Here is a 24041-nt window from a genome sequence, read left to right on the forward strand (position 1 = left end):
AAACTGCTACAATTGTCTGCACTGAATGAATATGTACAAATACCACATAATCTCCCAACTGATCGTAGACATGTCAAATGATTTCAAATGTCATATTGCAGAGTCTCCTCTATTTGGAGATCTCATCTTCTTTCACTCTGTTCCTCTCTCTGTCCTCTCTCTCATTAGCAATGGTGTGAACAATGGTCTCCAGGGCAGGGTACTGCAGGATCAGCTTGCGCTGTAGAGGAGATTAAATGACTATTACATAAACCTTTTAAAAACGTATTTTCCATGTCAACGTGGATTTAAGGAAAACACACACAGCTGTAGTTGAACGTACCCTCCGATAGTTCCTGTACATCTGCACCAAGACCAACAGCAGCACCAAGAGGAAGAAACCCAGGCCGGCTACCATGGCAACATTACTGGAAGAACCTGTCTCATTATCTCCCATCAGACCACCTGATCAACCAAGACAGAACAAGGATAGATTCTAGTTTACAGTTGAGTAATTTAGCAGACAGGAGCAATTAGACAGATTTTTCACCTAGTCGGCTTGGGGATTCGAACAGGTGACCTTTCGGTTACTGGCACAACGCTCTTAACTGCTAGTCTACCTTCCGCCCCTGTGTCTAATTATGACAATTTTTTTACATATTGGTGATATTTGTTACATTTGAATTGTGTCTGCATCTACCTAGATCCATGCAAATAGACAGTGAATCAAAGTAGGCAGATAGGACTTACTCATCAGATGTAGGTGGTATGTCACGCTCCCCAGAGCTCCTTCTTTCCCGTGGAATCGACAAGCCCATTCGCCAGAGTTCCTGTCTGACACTTTGTTGATTCCCAGGACCCTTCCTTTCTGGACGGAGCTCTCTGATTGGGTGCCATTGAGGTCATAGGTCACTCGTACCCACTCGTATTCAGTGACCTCGCTGGCATCGCTGAGGTGACAGGTCAGTGAGACTGGGGCCTTCTGGGTAGACGGTGAGTTGCTGAGCACTGAGTAGAGCGAACACACAGGATCATCATTAGCATTGTGATTGCTAATTCTAAAGCACCATTTGCCCATCTCATCTCAAACATTTACCTTCAATGTTTGCCATTTTGCAGAACGGGGCAACTCACTTTAGGCATTCAAATGAGGAGACTGCTACAATATCATACCATCATCCATTTTCTATGCCTGGCTCACCTTGGGCAGTCACCAGCTGCATCTCCCTTGCTACCCGTTGCCCCTCCACTGTCCCTGAGCACCTGTACCTGCCCCCGTCACCCTGCCCCACTTGCCCCACACCCACAGACCTGTCCCATGGAGGGAGGGATAGCAGGGAGGACAGGTTGAAGGAGGGTGGGAGTGGGAGAACAGAGCCAGAGGTGTCCAGTCTCTCCCAGGCTGTGTCTGATGGGGTGAGTCCAGTGGAGAACACACAGGGGAGGGTGACAGCAGACCCCACCTCAGCATACACCTTGGCACTGGCACTGGAGGGGTTAACGATACCTGAGCGAGAGAAGAGATGGGGGAAGGTGATGGATAGGAGAGAAGGGAGAAAGACATAGGAAACGTCTTCAATATATCAGCTGCATTTGAATGTTTTATTCCTTCCAAACATGACATCACCGTGTCTGAGCCCTCACCTCTCACTGTCAGGGCCGTGGTGGCCTTCCCCTGTTTCCTCCCTTTATGCACTACACAGCTCCAGTTACCCATCATGCCTGCAGATGCCTTGCTCTCCAAAACACTCGCCTGGTTCTTTGAAAGGACGTAATCTGCACTCTCAGGGTAAACTCGCTTCTTGTTGAGCATCCAGCTCACTGTCGCCTCCTGTGGCCATGGAGTGACACTGCAAGTGATCGTCATTTTGTTGCCCTCCACTGGAGCAGGTGGGGAGATGGATACTGTGAAAGAAAGACATGGGTAAGTAAGAGCAATGAGATGTTAATCATATTCACAGGTTTATGATATGTGTGACTGTATGATAAACAGCAGATAAATATAGTTATACCTTGTTATTACAGCATGTAAATATCACTTTAAAATAACTGTAAATATCACTTTACAATGACTGTAAATATCACTGAAAGTTCATTTAATTGTCCACAGGGTATTTCATATAAGTTACTGTCTATTTTAGCTCCTTACCTTTGATGACCCTGAGGAGGATCCTCTTAGAGAGGATTTTCTCGCCGTCCTGCACCATGCAGGTGTAATTCCCGCTGTCCTCCTCCCTCACCTCCTTTATGTACAGGCTGTAGTCACCAGATCCAACCTCTGAATGGGGGCATCGAACACGCTGGGCAGCTCCTATTCCCCAGTGCTCCAGTCCACTCTTTCCCTTTCTCCATACTGTCCTGAGAGAGAGGAAGAGATGCTAAGTTTGAAACATGACACTTGTATTGTACAGACATACAGATCAATGGCAATGCATTGCTATGCTCTCCTATAGAACACTTTCAATACAGAAAAATGTATTAAGAGATCAAGAGAAAGAAAGACCAGGATAGAGAAAGATGAAAAGGGGAATCTTTGAGGATATTGGAGTCACACAGGTAGACAGAGAGGATGAGAGAGATGAATAAGGAGGAGAGCATGAAAGACATGGACCGAGAGAAAGGCAGTCGTACCCCTCAAGGTCCTTGCTCCAGAGGACGACGGCTGCAGAGGTGGAGGGAGGGCGACACACGCAGGGTAACACTGCCTGGGACCCTGCCTCTGCGAACATCTCAGTATACTCAGACAGACACTGACACCGACCCCCTGAACAAATACACATACTGTATGAATACACACACATACCCAATCCTCCATCCGTAAGTACACATCAAAGCATGTCATAACATTTCTTTAAATCAGTTTAAATTGCAACACATTTTCATTTAAAAAACAATGACTACAGATCATCTGTAAGATCTCACCTGTCACTAACAGGGATGTTCCCAAGAGGAGGAGAAACTGCCACATGGTCTCTTCTTTTCTCTTTTCTCCTTCCTTCTGACGTTTTGATCAACAGATTGTTGTTGCAAACCTAGCTTAGTATCTGTGTCCCTCTTTGATCTCTCTTCTGTTGTGTGTTTTTCTGTCAATTGGGGCTGGGTATATAAAGGCCTGTAGGTGTGAGTTGTGGGAAGAGGGAAGAGGGAGGTGTCTAAGCAGGTAGTCCCTCTCCTGGTCATGTGACATGAGCAACGAGGCGGTCTTTGATGCGGTTTGTGTCAGTCTCACTGACGCAACATGGAAACTGTCAGCCACACAAACAGGGAATCCTACATGCTCCCTCCCACGGATTCTCTTTCTCCTCCCCATCTCTCTCTCTTGCTCTCTCTGCCCCCTTCTCTTTCTCTCTCCCTCTCCCCTCTCTACCCCTCTCTTTCTCCCCTCTCTCCCTTCCCCCCAACGCCCCCCCCCCCCCCCCCCCCCTCCGTCTCTGCTCAAGTTCTGCAAAGTTGAATTTGATCTGTTTCTACCTTTAATTACCTTACAGGTACAGAGTGGTATAAAAAACACTGTATCACAAAACATTCATCAGAAACATGCAGTACTGTAATACACAGTATTTATATATCCATTGACAGAGTGACCCATTCATTTGAACCCTGCATTTAGTGTATCCATTGTATTTCTACTCAGTGGAACTTACAGGAAGTACAGGGTTGCCGAAAGTGTGCACAATCTAACCACTGTATCCTTCCACATTGATCAACATGCAGTTCTCACTGCTGTAAGTTACCAGCTCACCAGCATACATGGGAGGACAGGGCCGGTTCCAGTAATGCAAGTCATTGAATGGTGGCTGGCTTTGTTTTGATGGAGAATACATGATGATGATAGTGATTTCCATCTCCCTTTACGTCCATTTCTTTCTCGCTCTCTGCCTCAGTCATACAGGGCTATTCTGAAGCTTAGGGACAATATTTGAGTTTATAGTATCAGGTTCCCATCATACCGACTATACTGCTCTATAGTTTCAGACAGACCGACAGACAGATGTTAGACGGACAGACAGATAGATGTTGGACGGACGGACGGACGGGCAGGCAGATAGATGAAAAATGTGTGGGTGGACACCCAAGAGTTATTTGTGTTCTTGTAGCAGCCATATTTTCCCCTGGTTCAGACAGTAGTGAATCTCTCTGTGCTGGATACATATTTTTATCTCATCTATCAACCCCCTCCCCCACTACTCTCTTCAAAACCTCAAAACATTTCCATGTAAACCTGTTGAAATCACAGGCTGTGTGTTTTTGGCCCACATTTGGTGGCTCAGTGAGTACATTGGGACCACAACCCCCACCCCCTCCTTCTCTCTCTTTCTTGCTGGCTTTCGGGGTCTGTGAATCAGATTCGTGAGGTGGTCTTTCCTCCTGCTGATCTTTAAATGTACATACTGTATTTAAATACACAGTTAGGCAGTGATGAGGGAAAGTCTTAAACAGACAGATGCCCCTCACATGGAAACAATAGATAACAATGATAATGAAAAAAACCTACAGTATGCAAATCAACATGAAGTCGGAAAATATTTCAACTAGATATCTTCAGTAGAAATGTTTCAACAGGATAACTCATTTGTTCCTGTCCCTCTCTCTCATCACGTCACATCACTCAATCTCGATCTCAATCCAGCTCACTGATGTTAAAAAGCTATAGGAATTAAAGTTCAAATCACTCTTAATCGTGCATAATATTTTGATGTTGAATTTGTATTTTAATTAGCATTTTGTGTTAGAGCTGTGGTATATTTCAAATCACTTCACTTCAGTTGACAGTGCACCAATGAATGAAATTGAAATGAATTAATGAAATTTGATTTCCGTGTCAAATTGTCAGTTGGCAACCCATTAATTGATACATAAACAAACATTACAATAATTCACTGTGATAATTCACTGATAATTATTTGTCCGGTGTTCTCTGCAGTGCGCATCGCATAAAGAGTTAAAAAAAAAAACATCATAGTAAATAAGGTAATCCAAACAATAATTATATCCCTAGAGCAATACAAAATATACATACATACATACAAATAAATACAGAAAAATGAAACAGAAGGCATTTGAACCCAGTCTGGCCATATCAGCCTTTTACTGGCAGCTGAGAGGAGGCAGATGAGTGATGAGATAAACTAGATTCTGTCTGCTGAAAGAATGTACAGAGCCTTCAGAAAGTATCACACCCCTTGATTTTTTCCACATTTTGTTGTGTTACAATGTGGGATTAAAATATATTTTATTGTCCTTTTTTTAAACTCTCATGTCAAAGTGGAAGGAAACTTCTAGCATTTATAAAAAATAAATATAAAAAATAAAACACTCATACAGTACATCTTGATTAGATAAGTAACCACCTGAATACATGTTAGAATCACCTTTGGCAGGATTACAGCTGTCAGTGTTTCTGGGTAAGTCTCTAGGAGCTTTCCACACCTGGATTGTGCAACATTTGGCCATTATTCTTTTCAAACTTCTTCAAGCTCTGTCAAATTGTTTGTTGATCATTGAATATGTTTACATGCACACAAATAATTCAAAATTAAACTGATTATGGCAGTAGGCCGAGTATGGCAATAGTCATGTAAACACTTTAGCCAATCAATCAAATGTATTTATAAAGCCCTTTTTACACCAGCAGATGTCACAAACTGCTATACAGAAACCCAGCCTAAAACCCCAAGCAATGCAGATGTAGAAGCATGGTGGCTAGGAAAAACTCCCTAGAAAGGCCGGAACCTAGGAAGAAACCTAGAGAGGAACCATGCTCTGAGGGGTGGACAGTCCTCTTCTGGCTGTGCCGGGTAGAGAGGAACCAGGCTCTGAGGGGTGGACAGTCCTCTTCTGGCTGTGCTGGGTAGAGAGGAACCAGGCTCTGAGGGGTGGACAGTCCTCTTCTGGCTGTGTCGGGTAGAGAGGAACCAGGCTCTGAGGGGTGGACAGTCCTTTTCTGGCTGTGCTGGGTAGAGAGGAACCAGGCTCTGAGGGGTGGACAGTCCTTTTCTGGCTGTGCTGGGTAGAGAGGAACCAGGCTCTGAGGGGTGGACAGTCCTCTTCTGGCTGTGTCGGGTAGAGAGGAACCAGGCTCTGAGGGGTGGACAGTCCTTTTCTGGCTGTGCTGGGTAGAGAGGAACCAGGCTCTGAGGGGTGGACAGTCCTCTTCTGGCTGTGCCGGGTGGAGATAGTACATGACCAATAAGGCCAGAGTTTGAATATCTTGAAGAACACTTTCATGGATGACCAGCATGGTCATTCAGAGGTTGAGACAGCAGGTGTGGTAGAGAGAGAGGTAGAATGTCCGGTGAACAGGTCTTGGCAGCAGCACGACCAGGTGTACTGGGGACAGCCAGGAGTCATCAGGCCAGGTAGTCCTAAGGCATGGTCCTAGGGCTCAGATCCTCCGGGAGGGGAGGGAGGGAGAGAGAATTAGAGGGAGCACACTTAAATTCACACAGGACACCAGATAAGACAGGATAATTACACCAGATATAAAAGACTGACCCTAGGCCCCGGCACATAGATTATTGCAGCATAGATACTGGAGGCTGAGGCAGGGAGGGGGTCGGGGGACACTGTTTACAGTGCATTAGAAAAGTATTCAGAACCCTTGACTTTTTTCAAATTTTGTAAATGTTTTAAACAAACTATTATATTAATCTGACTGCCCATGCAACTGTTCTCGTTGCTAGACAACCAAGTTACTCAAGTAAAAGTGAAAGTCAGACAGTAAAATACTACTTGAGTAAAAGTATAAAAGTATTTGGTTTTAAATATACTTAAGTATCAAACGTAAAAGTTGAAATAATTTAAGATTCCTTATATTCATCAAAACAAAATGTATTTGTCACATGCACCAAATAAAACAGGTGCAGGCCTTACCGTGAAATGCTTACTTACAAACCCTTAACCCTCAATGCAGTTAAGAAAAATAGAGTTAAGAAAATATTTACTAAATAAACTAAAGTAACACAATAACATAACAATAATGAGGCTACAGTATATATAGGGGGTACAGGTACCTAGTCGATGTGCTGGGGAACAGGTTAGTCCAGGTAATTGAGGAAATATGTACATGAACAGAAGGGGTAAAGGGGCAAAGCAGACAGACCAATTTTCTTGTTTTAAAATGTATGGATAGCCAGAGGCACACTCTAACACTCAGACATTATTTACAAAAGATGCATTTGTGTTTAATGAGTCCGCCAGAGGCAGTAGGGATGACCACGTGTTCTCTTGATAAGTGCACGAATTTGACCATATTCCTGTCCTGCAAAGCGTTCAAAATGTAACGAGTACTTTTGGTTGTCAGGGAAAATGTATGGAGTAAAAATTACAATATTTTCATTAGGAATGTAGTGGAGTAAAAGTAAAAGTTGTCAAATATAAAAAATAGTAAAGTAAAGTACAGATACCCAAAAGAACGAATTAGGTAGTACTTTAAGTATTTTTACTTAAGTACTTTACACCACTGAGTACACTGTGTGTGCAGAGAATAATTCCAAAAAGCCAGTTATGTGGAACAATGATACACCGGGCTATAAATGCAGCTATTCTTCTCTCAAACTGTTTAGTTTGAATGTTTTGGTTTTTAAATACTTGGGCTTGGGTTTTTAAATGCATTTATTTTATTCAATTCCTTACCTATCCACAATACTAATTCATATCACAAGTTATTATTGATAGGCTATCTCCTCTGCCATATTACATGAGACATTCTTTATATAAACATTCCAAAATGGCCTTTCCTATACATTGCACTTGTGCAAATGCTTTGTAAACCCGGCCCGTAAATTTACCAAAATCATGCGGCATCCTGCAATATTTTCATAACATCTGGGCGTGCATGAGTATCAGAAGTCAATATAGGTGTAGGGCCATCAATGGAATGATGTTATATTTTTTTGTTAAACGTGTTTTTCATTTTTATTTTCCGCTGAAGGACACTGACGTCAAAGCAGAACTGAAAATTAGACCGAATTAATTTCTGCTGCGCTTGCTTCTTTGAAACAGACGCCCCTTATTCCATTCAGCTGTTTTTGTTATAGTAAGACTGAAACAACACAGCGTGTGAATGTGTCTTCATAGTGTTTATGCGTATGTGGTGGGTGAAAATGTATGAAGTGAATGTATCCACCTAGTGGATAAAATGTAGACTACAGTAGTTCAGTTTGTAGACCTACAAAAAAAGAGAGCCCTATGAACAGATAATTGTTGATGCGGATGTTTAGGAGTTCTACGTTAAAGGCGCGTTGCATCTTGGGAATCGTAGTAACATGGAGGTGCCCGTTTTTCACGCATGACTTTATACATGTCGAAGCTTTAAAACGTGAATTTCGATTGTCTTTGATTTTATTATCATATTAGATTGACGAATACAAGGTCATAAAGACGTGCAACGCTTCGGGGAAACACGGTATTGCCTGTTTGCTACGCCAGCTTGTTGAGCTAGCTTTGCTAGGTCAACTTGTAGGCAAAGAGGAACAGCATTTTATTCTAGCTAACATTACCTCTTGTTTTTGCAAATATTGTACAAAACTAGTAGCTAGGTAATGTTACTAGGCTGTAGCAATATGTTGGTCGTGTAGCTGTGTGTGCTGTACAATTTCAAATTTAGTTAGCTAGCTAACGTTAGCTATTTTACCTTTCCAGAATGATTGACGACCTCTGTGTATTTCAGGTAAGCTATGTCTCTGTTGAGAGGGTTGCTGAAGGATTGCCACTCCACACAACCAGACAGTTAAGCACTGGTAGGTAAGATTAGCACTGGTAAGGTACATTGCAATTCAGATTGAATGTTATGTAGCTGCGGTAGGTTGCCTAGTTGTTAGAGCGTTGTGCAAGTACCCGAAAGGTTGCTAGATGGAATCCCGAGCTGACAAGGTGTTGTTCTGCAGTTAACCCACTAGGCTGTCATTGTAAATAAGAATTTGCTCTTAACCTGACTTAGTTAAATAAAATACACATTTCATAATGATAGGCCTATTTTGCGTGCTCACAATTTTCCAACCAGGGCCCTGTGAATTTGATACGTCGTAACAAGAAGTTTTAATGTGTGTACTACAAACAGGACACTGATACATTAGGTGTCATACAATTGTTGTTTATACTGTAGCATTAGTCAGTATTATAGTTCTTGTCAATTGAAGTCTATTGGTACTGAATGTAGCCCAGCTAATGAGATCAAAATGTGTGTTTCAGGTGTGTGCTGTCCAGTCCATATGAATGCCATTCCTGAGCTGAAGAAGGTGGACTGAGAAGAGGAGCATGTTTGGGGTTTATGACAACATAGGAATTTTGGGTAACTGGGAAGTTATCAGTTTCAAATCATAGCTCATTTGACATGATGTCAAGACATTGAGTTGATGCATAACTTTAATATCTTTATGAAAGTGCTGCCCAGTCTCTTGGGACTCAAACCATTTCAGCAACATGATGCTGTCCTCTGGACTAACTTAAAATCTACTCTTGGTTACCAGGTAGATATGAAAATACAAAATGGTACAGTGATGTTTTTTGGGGGTTAACCAAAACACACACACACTGCAATAACAGGCCTTACATCTCCAACGTGTTGTCTGTAGGTGACTTCAAAGCCCACCCTAAGGACCTGATCGTCTGGCCGGTCTGTGTGAAGGGTTTCCGTGGCAACGAGCTGCAGTGTCTGACGAGGAAGAAGATTGTGGGGAACAGGATGATGACACAGGACAAACACGACATGGAGAAGAGGATCCGCTTCCTCTATCGACACTTCAACCGCTTTGGGAAACATCGCTGATCTGATCTGGGACTGAGCGGTCTGGCTAACAATGCTAAACGACTACTGTACTAACAACCTGCCCACTGGACCACATTCAGATTCTAAAGAGAGAAATGTGAGCTACTCAGTTATGCCACTTAGATTTATATCAGCCCCTTATACCATTTGGTAGTCACCTTTTCTTATATCCATATTGGGGTAAGAGGAAGCTGATTGCAATTTGTTTTTTTAAAACTTTTGACAGCTGGAAAATGTTGGATTAATTTAGTATTGTTGTGAGCACTAAATCAACACTCAACTGTAAAATACATATTTTGAACCATTATGAACTCCTAGAAGTGGAAATATACACAAATGTTTGATGCTCTATGGTCTGTAAATGTTATCACATTGGGGACTAATGTAAGTAATGTTGTGGGTATAATAATAAACAGAAGCTTGTCATTACATTTGAGTGATTTTATTGTAAGGCCGCATTAGTATTTGACCTAAAGGTAGTTAGTCATTTTGACCTAAATTGTTGATCCATGTGACTGTGCCAATAGCAGTAATTTATAAAGTTATATATTCAATAATCAATCAGTTGACCAGATATTAATTTGACTAAGCATTCTCCATATTAAATTGCCCCACGGCCTGGCTAGCACGTTTTCAACGCAACCAATGGGGCTATATTGCTCCATACCGCAGCTCACTGCTGTGCAGTAATGTTCGCACTGCCTCCCATCTCGCTTTGTATTCGTGGACCAAAGAGGAATAACCTAGTTGTGGTCATGATGAAACTGGAATAAATCAAACATTGGGCCAGGGAGCTATTATAATATGGAGAGAGTAGTCTATAACTGGGGGGTAGTGAGAAGCCTAGTCATCCGGGTAGAGAAAGGAGCACTTACAAGCCGGAGCGCGTGAGGGGGTAGCAGAGTCAAGTCAACATTCTATACCAAGCAATGTACCGCAGTGTCGTCCTGCCGCCCTATCCGACACACAGAGAAAACTGCAGTACTGCAAAGTGTGGAGAGAGAGAGAGGGGAGCACAAGAAAGAGGGGGTTGGGAAAGAGGTACCGCACCATCGTTATGAGTCCAACTGGAGAGAGAGAGAGAGAGGGGAGCGACGCATTATTGCAGTATAGTGCCATCACACACACACACAAACGAAACTAGTGCACAAACCGACACACAGATACGCTTCCACACACTCGCCGGGAGAGGGGGAACAACGGTGGTGTTAGATAATTCTGAAACTAGACCACGGGAAAATAGTGAAATTATATAATTGGGTAATGTAAAGGAAATTGAAATCAGTTGTGTTTAGCTTTTGAAGGGGAACGTGCAAATTGGTGTGATTTTGAGCATCTCGACTCAGCATCTTTGGAGTATCACGACTTCTCTTGCATAGATTTATTATTTAAAGAAATTCGCCAAGCATCCTTGGATTTATCCCTTATGGATTTTACGAACTGAAATTGAGAATCTGTGCATTATTCACTTTCAACCTCTTATTCCGCTGCTTTTCTTCGAGCGAATTATTACCCGACGCTTGCCTGGGTATTGCGGTACTTTGGTGATGACTTGCGGTGCTAAAGCATTGCTTTGAGGTTACTGCATCAGCTTCTGCATTCGTTTGTTATTAACGCATAATTTTAATCAGTCGAGTCTCTGAGGTTCTGGACATCTTTGGACGACAGCAGAGATTTTTCCCATTGCTTTTTTGTGATTTCGCTTTTTTATTTTTTACTTCAGACCCTTCCCCCTTTCGTCTCTCGCGCTCTCTCTCTCGCCCCCACCGCTCACTGACAGTGAGTCAGTTCCAAGCAGCTGCATAGAAGATGTGAGTATCAATGCAGGGCTTCCTCTTTTTTACTTATTCTATTCATTTGTTCAATTCACTAAACATGTTTTATTCTAATATGTTGAGTATTTATATCATGTTGTCAGGCTCTTTCTATGCTCTATTGATTTGTTCTAGCTTAATGTATTTTGCTGACGCAAGTCTTTTTCCGTCACAGCAGCTCTGAATGATGGATCTCGTCTACTGTAGTTGATTACCCTTAGTCCTCTTCTGGGCTTCAAAATAAATTCATTTTTTGCTTGATTATTTTAATTAAAAATTGGCTTATTTCAGCTGAAATTATGTTTTCTTTCTTTATACCATGGGTTTTGTACCGTATGGTTCTAGGGACTTCCAGGTTTTCAAATGTCTGTGAAGTATTAGAAAATCAATATCAATGTGAACTGATTGGTCTGAGATGTTTGTCTTCTTCTCCGGTTACAGTAGGAAATACAGTAGGGTACTACAGTAGGGTACTACGCATGACATCTGGCATGAGACTGTCCTGCACCTGCAGTATAGAACAAGTTCATGCCTTTCAAATGATGGCTATATTCTTCATATTCATATATATATGGTGAATGGAATGGTTGCCTCTACTTTATATTTGACTAATTTCAATAGTCTAAGTCAGGACCAACACCCCCAGATGAGTCCATGGAGGCTGTCTGTGTTAGAACGCTCCCCCTCTCACCCCTCCCCTTTCCCTCACCACCCATCCTCCCCCTCTCTTTACCCTTCTGAACCAAATTAGTTGTTTGCCCCATCTTTTAATCCTTCTGCCTTTTCTCTCTCTTCTCTCCTTTTATTCCCTTTCTTCTTATCCTTCTCTCTTAACCCTCTCTCTTAATCTCCCTGTTCTCTCCAATCTCTCCTGTTCACCATCTCTACAGACTCCCCTTACTTTTCTTTTGGCCTTTCCTCTCATCCTCCTCTTCTTCTTATCTCCCTCTTGCTTAATCTGATACTCTCTCTCTCTCTCTTTCTGACTCTCTCCAATCTCTCTCCCATCTCTCTCTCTCTCTCTCTCTCTCTCTCTCTCAGGGAGGCATCTATGTACAATTCTGACTTTATCCCCTTTATTCTCCTCACCAACAGCTCTTCTCATTTCTGTACCTCATCATTCATATTTCTTCCTCTCCCCCATGCGGCATCGCATTAGTGAAAACCAAGACTGTTCTCAGGGCATTCTACCAATATTCTATGAAAGTCATTTCTGTTAGTCAAAACCGGCAGACCTGCCCCGAGAACAGTCTTGATTTCTACAAATGCGATACAGCCTCTCAAATACTCTTCCTCTCCCTCTTCCCCTCTCTGGCTTCCAATTCCGTCCTTTATCTCATATCCCTTCTTTCCTCATCCTCCTCCTCTTTCCCCTCTCCTCATTATACTTGCCCTTCTGTGCTTTTGAACTTTTAATCTGAATTGCTTTTATCACTGAGTTCTGTTATCAAGGCTTTTCTTCTTTGTTTTTTTGTTTTAGTTACAACACCTCTAAAATGCAGTTGTTTCAGCTTGCTCATGACTGCTAAATTACTGTAATGTAAAAAAAGTCTTACCCTTCCTCATCTCCCCTCTTCTCTTCTCCCTCCTTCCCCCTCTCCTATCCCTCGCACTTCCCATCTCTTCTCCTCTCTGTCCCTTCCTCCTTCTCTCCCCTTCCCAGGTCTGCCCCAGATGCTGCTCCCCCTGCTGGACCTCCCGGAGCCCCAGGGGCCCCAGGAGCAGACGGAGCCCCAGGTGGAGGGCCCCCACCCCCTCCTCCCAACACCTCCAGCAACCGCAGGCTACAACAGACACAAGCCCAAGTGGAGGAGGTGAGCTAGTGTGACACACACGTACAGTACCAACCAACCTGCTCCTGGCTTCGATACCATGCTCCTAACAGTACTCCCACTTGTGCCAAACCATATAGTACAACATTTTAAACTACAGCAAGTAGCTAGCTTGTCAATCTGGGATTGACGTCACAGCGTGAGACAACTAGCAGCAATTAGGCCAGATCTGGGCTGCATTTCCAGTTGCTCCCTCCTCTCTGCACTCGTTCACTCTCCTTGGTGTAAGCAACAGCGCCACCCAGTTTCCCCCATTTTGCTTTCATCTATCCAATTCAATGAAATAGGGGAAAGGGGGGAAATGAGGGCAGAAGTAAAGGACCAACCTTCTGGAATGAAATGCGGTCATGAGTCAAGCTGTAGAAACAGAGCTAACAGAAAAGGAAAGGACATAGATTGTTTCTTTGTGACATTCTTTGATTGTTGGGAAATCTAAAAATAGAGTAGCATAGTCTACTCTACTCTACTCTACCATGCAGTTTGATTTGTTTTATGATTTATTTCAGTAATGCTTTGGCTATGCAGTCTTCATCAGGGTGTGGCTTTCTGGGATCAACATGATATTCCATCGACCTGACAACATGAATTTGTTATTTTATTGCTGTGTGTTTGTGGTGTGTGCATAATGAATGAAACGCTGAGAAATGTTGTAACAACTATTCCAAAATACAATACCCACGACAACAATTCCTCCTCTCCTCTCCACTCCACTCCTCTCCTCTCCTCTCCTCTCCAGGTGGTGGATATTATGCGGGTGAATGTGGACAAGGTTCTGGAGAGGGACCAGAAGCTGTCGGAGCTGGATGACAGAGCGGATGCTCTCCAGGCCGGGGCCTCCCAGTTCGAGAGCTGTGCAGCCAAACTCAAGAGCAAATACTGGTGGAAAAACGCAAAGGTAATGACAGTGATCAATGATTATATTGTCATTCACATTAGCAGACACTTTCATCCAAAAGGACTTAAAATGAACATATTCAGGAGAATTGCAAGGTAATGGTAATATTGATCATGATAATAATATGGTTATTTAGCCAACTCTTTCTATCCAAAGTGACAGTGTACTGTCATATATTCAAGTTAACATATATATCCAGTGTACTCTATGTGGCCCATGGGGTATTCATTCAGAGCCACAACTGTGGTGGTGTTGCAACGCCAGTACCATGCTACACCAACCAGTACCATGCTCCACCAACCAGCACCATACTCCACCAACCAGTACCATGCTCCACCAACCAGCACCATACTCCACCAACCAGTACCATGCTCCACCAACCAGCACCATACTCCACCAACCAGTACCATGCTCCACCAACCAGTACCATTCTCAACCAACCAGTACGATGCTCCACCAACCAGTACCATGCTCCACCAACCAGTACCATGCTCAACCAACCAGTACCATGCTCAACCAACCAGTACCATGCTCCACCAACCAACTGAGCCATTGAGGTGCAGGGTGCTGAGGCGGACACACAGAGTCTGTCCCTGGAATGCTGTCACCCCCCTTTCCCGTGCACTAATGCCCTAATTAGCGTCTGTGGGCGAGAGGAGCGGCGCTCCGGGGAATGGGGAAATAGGGAGGCTCTCACTGCAGAGTTTTCTCTACACGCAGTTATTCTTATTAATTGCATAGCAATAGCACCAAAAATACACTGACTGGACAAAAGGGAGTGTGATGAAATGTTACGCTCTGCTTTTTGTGTTTGTCATCGTGCTGGGTTGGTGTGTGTGTGTGTGTGTGTGTGTGTGTGTGTGTGTGTGTTTTTGGTCAGCAGGACTAACGTTAATCCGCAGCGACTTCACCCCTGAATAAAAAATGTTTTATCATCCTGAGGAAAATCTATCAGGTTTATTAACTAGAAGAATAGAAGAATAAAGAAAGCCTTTAACTCTCCATTTGCTTTTCTTTCCAGATGATGATCATTATGGGTATCATTGGAGTTCTTGTGGTCGGAGTCCTTTTCTGTAAGTACCATTATTCACTTTCCCCTATTACCATTCATTGATACCCACTCGCATGTAGTCAGTTAGACGGTTTCTTCACGTCTTTTAAACTTCATTTGGACATTTCTTGGCATATGAATTATTGTGCAGATTAAATGAATGTCCATACTGCTGTATTGCATTAGCGGATACTCACACTGCTCTCAGGGAAGGTCTGCCAGTTTTGACTAGCAGAAGTTACTTTTCGTAGTGGTTTAGGATAATTAACGTAGCAGGTTAGGATAATTAGGTAAAGGTTAGGAAAATGGTTAGGGTTAGCTAAAATGCTAACACTATCTAGCTACAACCAGGCCTGTCCTGAGAACAGTCTTGGTTTCCACTAATGCAATTCTGAATCCATACTTGTCAAGTTCAGTAGATGTTAAGGCGAAGGCCACAGCTATAATCAGTGTGCACTTATAACAGGCCCAGGTCTGCCCTGCTCTGACGGTCTCCTAGTGCCTACTCTTATGTCAATAATTCATGACAACGTATTACAGTAAATGATTGAAACAGTATAAGTCCTCTGTTACCAGTCATTCAGCAGAAACAACACATGTGTAGATGTAGCCCACTGAATGCAAAGATAATTATTCTCCCTATCCCCCCCCCCTCTCTCCCTCCCCCTCTCTTTATCTTCCTCTCTCTCTCCATCTTTCTCATAGTGTACTTCTTCTATTGAGTAATCCCAGCGTGGCAGGACACAGACATGAGAGCGGAATAGGAGAGAAGAAGAAAACAAATCGACACAAATCCAAACTCCTGTCCCGCCCCCTTTTCCTCCACACCAGGTCTTCCATCTAGCACTTAAACATGACGCTAGTGTGTAGATGTTGTTGCTCTCTTTTCTCTTTGTCCTCCTGCCCTTCCCTTCTCTTTGATCCATATTTCTTCCTCTGTGTTGGCGTGCTGTCTCACTCACTCTCTCCTGCCTCTGCGTCTCATACATTATTGAAGTGTGCAGTAGGGAAAGAGAGAGAGAGATAGAGAGAGAAAGCAGGAAGAAGTGAAAGAGAGAGAGAGAGAAAGCAGGAAGAAGTGAAAGAGAGAGAGCATGGAGAAAGAGAGAGTGAGTGCAATGAAAGAGCGCAGCAGTTCTTTCTATCCGCCAAAGCTTGTTCGTGTTACCTTTTGGAGAGCATACCACATTTGTAAATTGATACTGACATACAGTACCTAACAACCCCTCCTGATCCCGTACCTCATACCACTACCATTATAAACACTACTTACTAATACAAGGTCATGTTTAAGAGTATGATCATTTTGTCATGTGTGTGTGTGTGTGTGTGTGTACTTGTGATCCAAATCAGTGTAGCCAGTAGCTTTTTCCAGGGTTAGTTGATGTAGGCCTTGACGGGCATTCCTGCCTTTTCCTTTACCTCCCTCTTCCTCTCACTCGCTGACTGTGGTGTTTAAGAGAGAGATAGAGAGAATAAGAAAAGCCAGGAAGGATACTGGAAAAGGCAGAAACCACTTTTGGGACACTGACTTTTAGTATATCTTTATTCTTGTACCACAGACAGACAGACGGACAGTTAGCTAGATTGACATTGACAGACAGAAACAGACAGTCTGTACCTACATAGAGTATTCTTTCAGGAGTGCAGACAAAAGTCTATACAGCATTAACTCTCAACACACCTAAAGGCAGGTCTGTGTAATAACACTGCATAGTACATTTTTGATTGATTAGTGAGCAGCTTTACTGTGTTGTGGTTGTGTTCAGACACTCTTGTACGTTCTAGTAGAGAGGGTACAGGGTTAGGGAGGAATGGTTCAATAGACTGTCCCTTATCTGGAGAGGACATAACCAAATAACCCCCCAAATAACCCACTTCCTGCACATCAAACCAACAAAAACACACACTGTTATCTACAGTAGACTTTAGGCTGTTACCTACAGTATCCAATAAGCCCAATGGAAGTAGTGTTTGTGTCTTACTTGACTTGCATGGCAGACGATGTCCATAGTTTTGCCTATTTGTGTGACCTATGTATCTGCCATTTCTGAAACTTAACTGCCGATTGTACATTTATTTTGTTTGGTTTAGTGGTTTTCAGGACCTGTGTATAGGCTACTGTATCTATGCGCTCAATTAGTAACTCATGAGTATGCAATGCAATGAAGCGCAAGAGTTTGCCAAATTTTTGTTGCTCACCTGCTTTCAAAATAACTAATACACAACCAGAGAACAATGGTTGCTACAGTAGTATTCTGACGGGGAAAAAACGAAAACCATAGTAGCGTACAAGTAGTACCATAAAGTACTTCATCTTTGCCAGACTATTGCTCCTGAAAATGTGTTTTTTAGTAGGTTTATATTTTACTTTTGGTGTTGGATATTCCAGAAAATATAATTTTCCTCTCAATGGTTGATTAAGAGGGACTGTTTGACACATTGTAAAAAAAAAATATGAAAAATATTAGCTATGTGTAAATTGCATTTATGAATGAAAATAGTGGTGATTCCTCAAAACAATGATCTAATAATATGATTAGGTAAATAAATGATACAACATGATAATACTGGGAGAGATACAACTGGATCGTGAGAATTCTTTCAACGCATGCTAACCACTTGATGCTAATAAAGAAAATCATCAACATGAATGTTTTCATCATTGAAGTGAAAATGAACAGGTTTAATCCCACACCGTCTCTCCAGATTCAGAGAACAACACCAATGATACTATCGAAGAAAACATTTATTTGAAGAAAATGTACAACTGTTTATAGTACAACAGTAATTCACATTACAGCAACTCTTTAAGATATTGGTTTTCAACAGCTTCAGGTGCTGTGCCTCTGCGACCCTGAAAGAATCCAGGTCTGTGAATTAGGTCGGAACTCTTTGCAAGGAAAAAAAAAGAAGAAAAATGTATTACTTGTCTGTTTGGACAGAAATTTGCTTCGCATCTCTAGGCTACTGTTGTCTTACTACAAACAATAGTTAAACATACAAGGAGGTCCATAGGGAGCATGGGGAACTTACCTATTTCATCACTTGGTAGAAGAACAGAATGGTGATAACCAGAAAACCCAGGACCATCCAGTAGGAATCTGTAACAACAGGGAACCGTTTGGACTAATATGAATGGACACCATTTTGTTTCTGCTCAGGTTCTCCCAATGACTCACAGTCAGCAGGCACCCAACAGGAGAAAACATTTAGCAAAAGAGCAGTATCTGAACCTGCCTGATAAGAACACTCATTATATTTTAGTTGTCCATTCACGCCTAATGAACGTGACCCATCAGCAATGCTGATGTTCACCTAATTTCCTATTGTCCTCTCACGCCTGTGTCTGTAGCAGCTTACCTGGCTCAGGTGTCTCTACTGTCAGGCTGAGGGAGAGGGGTGTGTCCAGGGCCGGGTGGGTCACTCTGCAGGTGACCGTGGTTCCAGGGGGGAAGGTGGAGGGGTGAAGGGTGAGGTGGGAGGAGATGGACATGGTCCTGTCGCTGTGCTGCCGATGGCTGGAGAGAGACACCTGGTCTGATAGGACGCTAGGCTCTGAGTCTGTAGAGGAGACGGAGAACCACTCCATCTGAGAGAGAAGAGAGTCTCAGTATAATGTCTGTAATATTTAGGATATTAATATTATAAGTGCTGTACGATGACCTACCAATGATCTTCTGATTTCATTAGAGGTATGATCGCTGTGTGCTTGTGTGCTAATCACTTTGTAACAGTGGTATCTGTGAATATGAATGACTGAATATTTCATTGGTCGACCGCACCAGACACACCTGGACATCCAGAGGGTAGTAGTTCTTGCAGTGGCAGCTCAGTTTCTGGGGCAACTCATCCCAAAATACCAGCTTCTCCTCAGAGAGAGAAACATGAGGAGGTTCTGAAGACAGAGAGACTTCGTATTTAGATGTGAATAGTGTGCACACTATGTCACACATGACATAGACACCTAATGTAATAAACACATGTTCATATGTGTAGAGAAATAATGTACATTTGAGTCATTCAGCAGACCCTCTTATCTAGAGCAACTTACAGGAGCAATTAGGGTTAAGTGCCTTGCTCAAGGGCACATTGACAGATTTTTCAAATTTTCGTCTCGGGCATTCAAACCAGCAAACTTTTGGTTACTGTACCAACGCCACCTGCTGCCTATGTAAAGTAGAGGTCAACCGATTAATCGGCAGGGCCGATTACAAGTTTTCATAACAATCGGTAATCGGCATTTTTGGACGCCGATTATGTTGCAATCCACGAGGAGACTGCATGGCAGGCTGACCACCTGTTACACGAGTGCAGCAAGGAGCCAAGGTAAGTTGCTAGCTAGCGTCAAACTTTTCTTACAAAAAATAATCAATCTTAACATAATCACTAATTAACTACACATGGTTGATGATATTACTAGTTTAACTAGCTTGTCCTGCGTTGCATATAATCAATGCGGTACCTGTTAATTTATCATCGAATCACAGCCTACTTCGCCAAACGGGGGATGATTTAACAAAAGCACATTCACAAAAAAAGCACAATCGTAGCACCAATGTCACAAGTTATAACCATAAACATCAATGCCTTTCTTAAAATCAATACACAATATATATTTTTAAACCTGCATATTTAGTTAAAATAAATTAACGTTAGCAGACAATATTAACTAGGGAAATTGTGTCACTTATCTTGTGTTCAGTGTAAGCAGAGTCAGGGTATACGCAGCAGTTTGGGCCGCCTGGCTCGTTGTAAACTGTGTGAACCATTTCTTCCTAACAAAGACCGGAATTAATTTTCCAGAATTGTATATAATTATGACATAACATCGAAGGTTGTGCAATGTAACAGCAATATTTAGACTTAGGGTTGACACCCGTTCGATAAAATACGGAATGGTTCCGTATTTCACTGAAAGAATAAACGTTTTTTATTTTTTATTATAGTTTCCGGATTTGACCATATTAATGACCCAAGGCTCGTATTTCTGTGTGTTTATTATATTATAATTAAATCTATGATTTGATATTTGATAGAGCAGTCTGACTGAGTGGGGGTAGGCAGCAGCAGGCTCGTAAGCATTCATTCAAACAGCACTTTCCTGCGTTTAACAGCAGCTCTTTGCAATGCTTGAAGCACAGCGCTGTTTATGACTTCAAGCCTATCAACTCCTGAGGTTAGGCTGGCAATACTATACTGCCTATAAGAACATCCAATTGTCAAAAGTACATGAAATACAAATGGTATAGAGAGAAATAGTCCTATAAATTCCTATAATAACTACAACCTAAAACTTCTTACCTGGGAATATTGAAGACTCATGTTAAAAGGAACCACCAGCTTTCATATGTTCTCATGTTCTGAGCAAGGAACTTAAACGTTAGCTTTTTTACATGGCACATATTGCACTTTTACTTTCTTCTCCAACACTTTGTTTTTGCATTATTTAAACCAAATTGAACATGTTTAATTATTTATTTGAGACGAAATGGATTTTATTAATGTTTTATATTAAGTTAAAATAAGTGTTCATTCAGTATTGTTGTAATTGTCATTATTACAAATATATATAAAAATCGGACGATTAATCGGTGTCAGCTTTTTTTGGTCCTCCAATAATCGGTATCGGTTTCGGCATTGAAAAATCATAATCGGTTGACCACTAATGTAAAGAGACAATCAGTCACAAGTGTTCTTAGAGGGACTCACGTGTGACGTGTAGCTGTATGACCTGCTGGGCCTGGTACAGTCCAGTGCTGACGGTGCAGATGTAGGTCCCCTCGTCAGATACCTTCAGTCTGGCCAGAGTCAGAGACGCATTACCCTGCCCCACCAGCAGGGCGGCATCCACGCTCGAACCCTCCCTCTCCACGTGTACTGGAGGAGGAAAAAACGATGCGAAACAGAGTATGATGAGGTGAAAAATAGGTCAAATTTTCATAGTAATCATTCAGTAAACCTCTGGGTTCCTAGCTATGACAGCAGTAACACATTCTTCGTTTCCATCTCTGGGTGGATAATAAAGTTGGAATGTTGACCATGGAGGTCCTAATGCACTTTATGTTGTGATGGTAAGTAGACCTAACTCATCCAACACTTATAGCACCATCATAACTACTTAAATAATGCCTTTATTCTCTCACCTGCTGGCCCCTCCTCTGTCTCCGTCTGCCCCGCCCTAATCTCCAGCACTTTCCTCCCACTTCCTCTGTGCTGCAGCCGCCACTCAAGCCCCAGCTCCCGCCCTGGGGGTGGGGCCTGCTGCCTGAAGCCACAGTCCAGGAGGGCCATGCCCCCTAGAGGAGCGGAGTGGGACTCTGAGCGAGAGAACACCAGGAACACCACTGGGGAAGACAAGGGAGAGAGAAAGAAGGGATTATGGAGAAAGAAGCAAGTGAAAAGTAGAGAAAGTGCAAAATACTAGAGAAAGAAAGAAGGGTGATAAGAGAAGATGCGGATGAGAGAATGAGAGAGTAACAGTGTTATACATCATTACAATATGACATGTCTGCTCTACAACAGGCATACTACCAGAAGCATTATAATAACCTCCTTGTCTCACCCTCAGTCAGCAAAGTTCCTGATTGGCTGAGGGGGAGTTCCAGTTTGCTCTGCATGAGAGCTGGACGATCTGATTGGTCCAGTGGCAGTGTCTGCAGGACCAATGTGAGGCTGAGCCCACCCCCCTCTATCTGCAAGGAGCCAATGAAATAGGCTGGTTCTGTGGAGCCCTCCTTGGCATTACGAGGGAAGTAGCGGCTGATCTCACATGTCACTTCCTGCTCGTTACAGTCAGCGTGGAGCAGCAGGTCTGCCTCTGGGATCTCAGGAGACTCAACTGTCAGAAAGCAGAGAGGGGTGGAGGGAGAGTGCAGGAGAGGGATGGTGTGAGGGAGAGAGAAGGGCAAGGTAATTCCATCAGGTAACTCTGCTGTACAAAAGAGAACCTGATAATGAACCAACCTTTAGCCTCCAAGATGATGTTGTCAGGATCGGGGACAGCAGGAGGGTTGAAGGGGGTCAGAGTATCAGGTGAAAGATCAGGGGTCACGGCCAGGTCTCTGAGGACAAGTGTTGCTGGGGTGCGGCTGAAGAGAGCCCCACCTCCCATTCCCCCCATCCCACTACCCTCCTCCACCAGAGAACATGACAGCACCACGTCTGCTCCTCCCTGGCCTAAGAGAGGGAGAGAAGGGGAGGAGGAGCATGAGGAGTGAGAGGCGGGGACAGAATCGAGAGAGAGGCACGGGAAGAGGTCATAAGGAGCAGGAATGTGAGCATAGGTGACTAATGTCCAGAATATACAATCATTTCATGTTTAGAAAATGTCAGAAGTGAAGAAAAACAATTCTTACCAGAAACGCATGTAATCAAATATCCAAAAAGCAGGATTTCAAGCATCTTTCCAGTAGTTTTTTATTCAACAGTAATTACTGACCATTCATAAATATACAGAATAGACCCCTAATTTCACAATTTAATTAATGACCACGCTCGAAACCAAATACAATTTAGAGACAGTTAAAATGTTAGGCTGTTATACAGTGAAGTTACTTTCACTTTTGTTTGGAGGTAAATCAAATAAAGTTACAAATGGTTAATTAAATGTTCACGTAGAACGTTATTAGTTTGACATATTAAGAATGATCAGACCTATTGATTTATCAAACATCGATTAATAGATGCCATGTTTCCAGCGTGTATTTTTCTTATTGCGTTCTAAGTTGTTTTCAGCGTTCGAAGCAGGTGCGTCATTGCAGAATTTAGAGAAGCTTTGCTGAATGAAAGTGAAAGAGAGTTGTCCATTTTTCAGCATATCCTCCAATCACACAGCAATAACCTCATCCCTCATTGGTGGCTAAGATAAAATGTGTGTCCGTAACAGAGCACGTGAGCGTAGTTGCACCAAGCCAATAGATGGCGCTGATGTTATGTGTATTTGAGTGTTATACTATATAGTATGAGTGAGCCAAATTAGGCAATACTTACTATGCACTGAGCTGTATGCATGCTACACAATGATGCTGAAGTAAATACATTCTAATCAACATTACCTTGCTCTTGTATAGAACAAAGAAAATACAAAATACGGCGCACATGTCCTTTCCAACGCTCTGCTAAAAACCGCGCCGCGCTCACAGGTGAAAACATTCGCTCCATTCATTAAAATACAATTTAACCAACACCCATCGATTTTTTTTGTGACTACCTGGACCTACCATTTGGTTTTGAACTATTAAAATCAAACTATATGTATTTGAACGAAAATTATTTGAATAAACATGAAAAGGTGATTGCAAGAAGTACACATAATTTCAAAAAGGGATCTCCTATGGTGACAGCCGAAGAACCCTTTGGGAACTTTTTTTTCTAAAAGTGTATGGGTAACTATGGGCCCTGGTCAAAAGTAGTGCGCTACATAGGGAATAGGGTGCCATTTTAGACATAGGCACTCTTTGCATAAGTTAACTAAGCCAATTTACTCCATACACACACCAGACCTCAGTTCAAATGGAATTTGAAATCATTTAAAATACTTTAGCTGGGCATGATTGAGCTTCCCTGGTGCAATGGAACCAATGAAATAGTCCCAAAAGTGCAAATCCCACTTTATACACCAACGTCTGGCTCTTGCATACGCACAAAGTATTTCAAATATTTAAACTACTATTTGAACCCAGGTCTGACACACAGTCTC

At 42.6% G+C, this 24041-nt stretch overlaps 3 protein-coding genes, 1 long non-coding RNA gene and 1 other non-coding gene across 8 annotated transcripts; 2 read left to right on the top strand and 3 right to left on the bottom strand.

Moving 5' to 3' along the window:
* Positions 1-108: 108 nt before the first annotated feature.
* Positions 109-2993, bottom strand: lag-3 (lymphocyte activation gene 3). The gene is made up of 8 exons (NM_001195275.1): positions 2902-2993; positions 2611-2743; positions 2129-2337; positions 1624-1884; positions 1181-1486; positions 730-987; positions 323-444; positions 109-220 (listed from the first exon to the last, which is right to left on the bottom strand). The coding sequence occupies exons 1-8, from the start codon at positions 2945-2947 to the stop codon at positions 110-112; spliced, it is 1446 nt and encodes a 481-aa protein (NP_001182204.1). The 5' UTR covers positions 2948-2993; the 3' UTR covers position 109.
* A 1677-nt stretch (positions 2994-4670) lies between these two features.
* On the bottom strand, positions 4671-8863 carry LOC149984894 (uncharacterized). Its single transcript, XR_016484891.1, has 2 exons — positions 8615-8863; positions 4671-6371 (listed from the first exon to the last, which is right to left on the bottom strand). It is a non-coding gene; the product is annotated as an uncharacterized LOC149984894 (long non-coding RNA).
* Positions 8055-10177, top strand: LOC110509663 (uncharacterized). The gene is made up of 4 exons (XR_016484889.1): positions 8055-8386; positions 8651-8720; positions 9172-9271; positions 9555-10177. It is a non-coding gene; the product is annotated as an uncharacterized LOC110509663 (transcript).
* Positions 10178-10377: 200 nt separating this feature from the next.
* Positions 10378-17990, top strand: LOC110509646 (vesicle-associated membrane protein 1). The gene is made up of 5 exons (XM_021590660.3): positions 10378-11559; positions 13226-13376; positions 14131-14289; positions 15311-15362; positions 16046-17990. Coding segments are annotated over exons 1-5 (381 nt in total). The 5' UTR covers positions 10378-11557; the 3' UTR covers positions 16063-17990.
* An 81-nt stretch (positions 17991-18071) lies between these two features.
* On the bottom strand, positions 18072-23172 carry tapbpl (TAP binding protein like). Of its 4 annotated transcripts, none has more exons than XR_016483400.1 (9): positions 22699-23170; positions 22307-22519; positions 21906-22181; positions 21487-21687; positions 21053-21220; positions 19135-20118; positions 18704-18932; positions 18377-18444; positions 18072-18197 (listed from the first exon to the last, which is right to left on the bottom strand). XR_016483400.1 is itself a non-coding variant. In XM_090185182.1 (9 exons), the coding sequence occupies exons 1-8, from the start codon at positions 22742-22744 to the stop codon at positions 18377-18379; spliced, it is 1305 nt and encodes a 434-aa protein (XP_090041308.1). In that variant the 5' UTR covers positions 22745-23172; the 3' UTR covers positions 18072-18197.
* Positions 23173-24041: the final 869 nt, after the last annotated feature.

Source organism: Oncorhynchus mykiss, chromosome 2, assembly GCF_057628025.1.
Source record: "Oncorhynchus mykiss isolate SJ-2025 chromosome 2, ASM5762802v1, whole genome shotgun sequence".
NCBI lineage: Eukaryota > Metazoa > Chordata > Actinopteri > Salmoniformes > Salmonidae > Oncorhynchus > Oncorhynchus mykiss.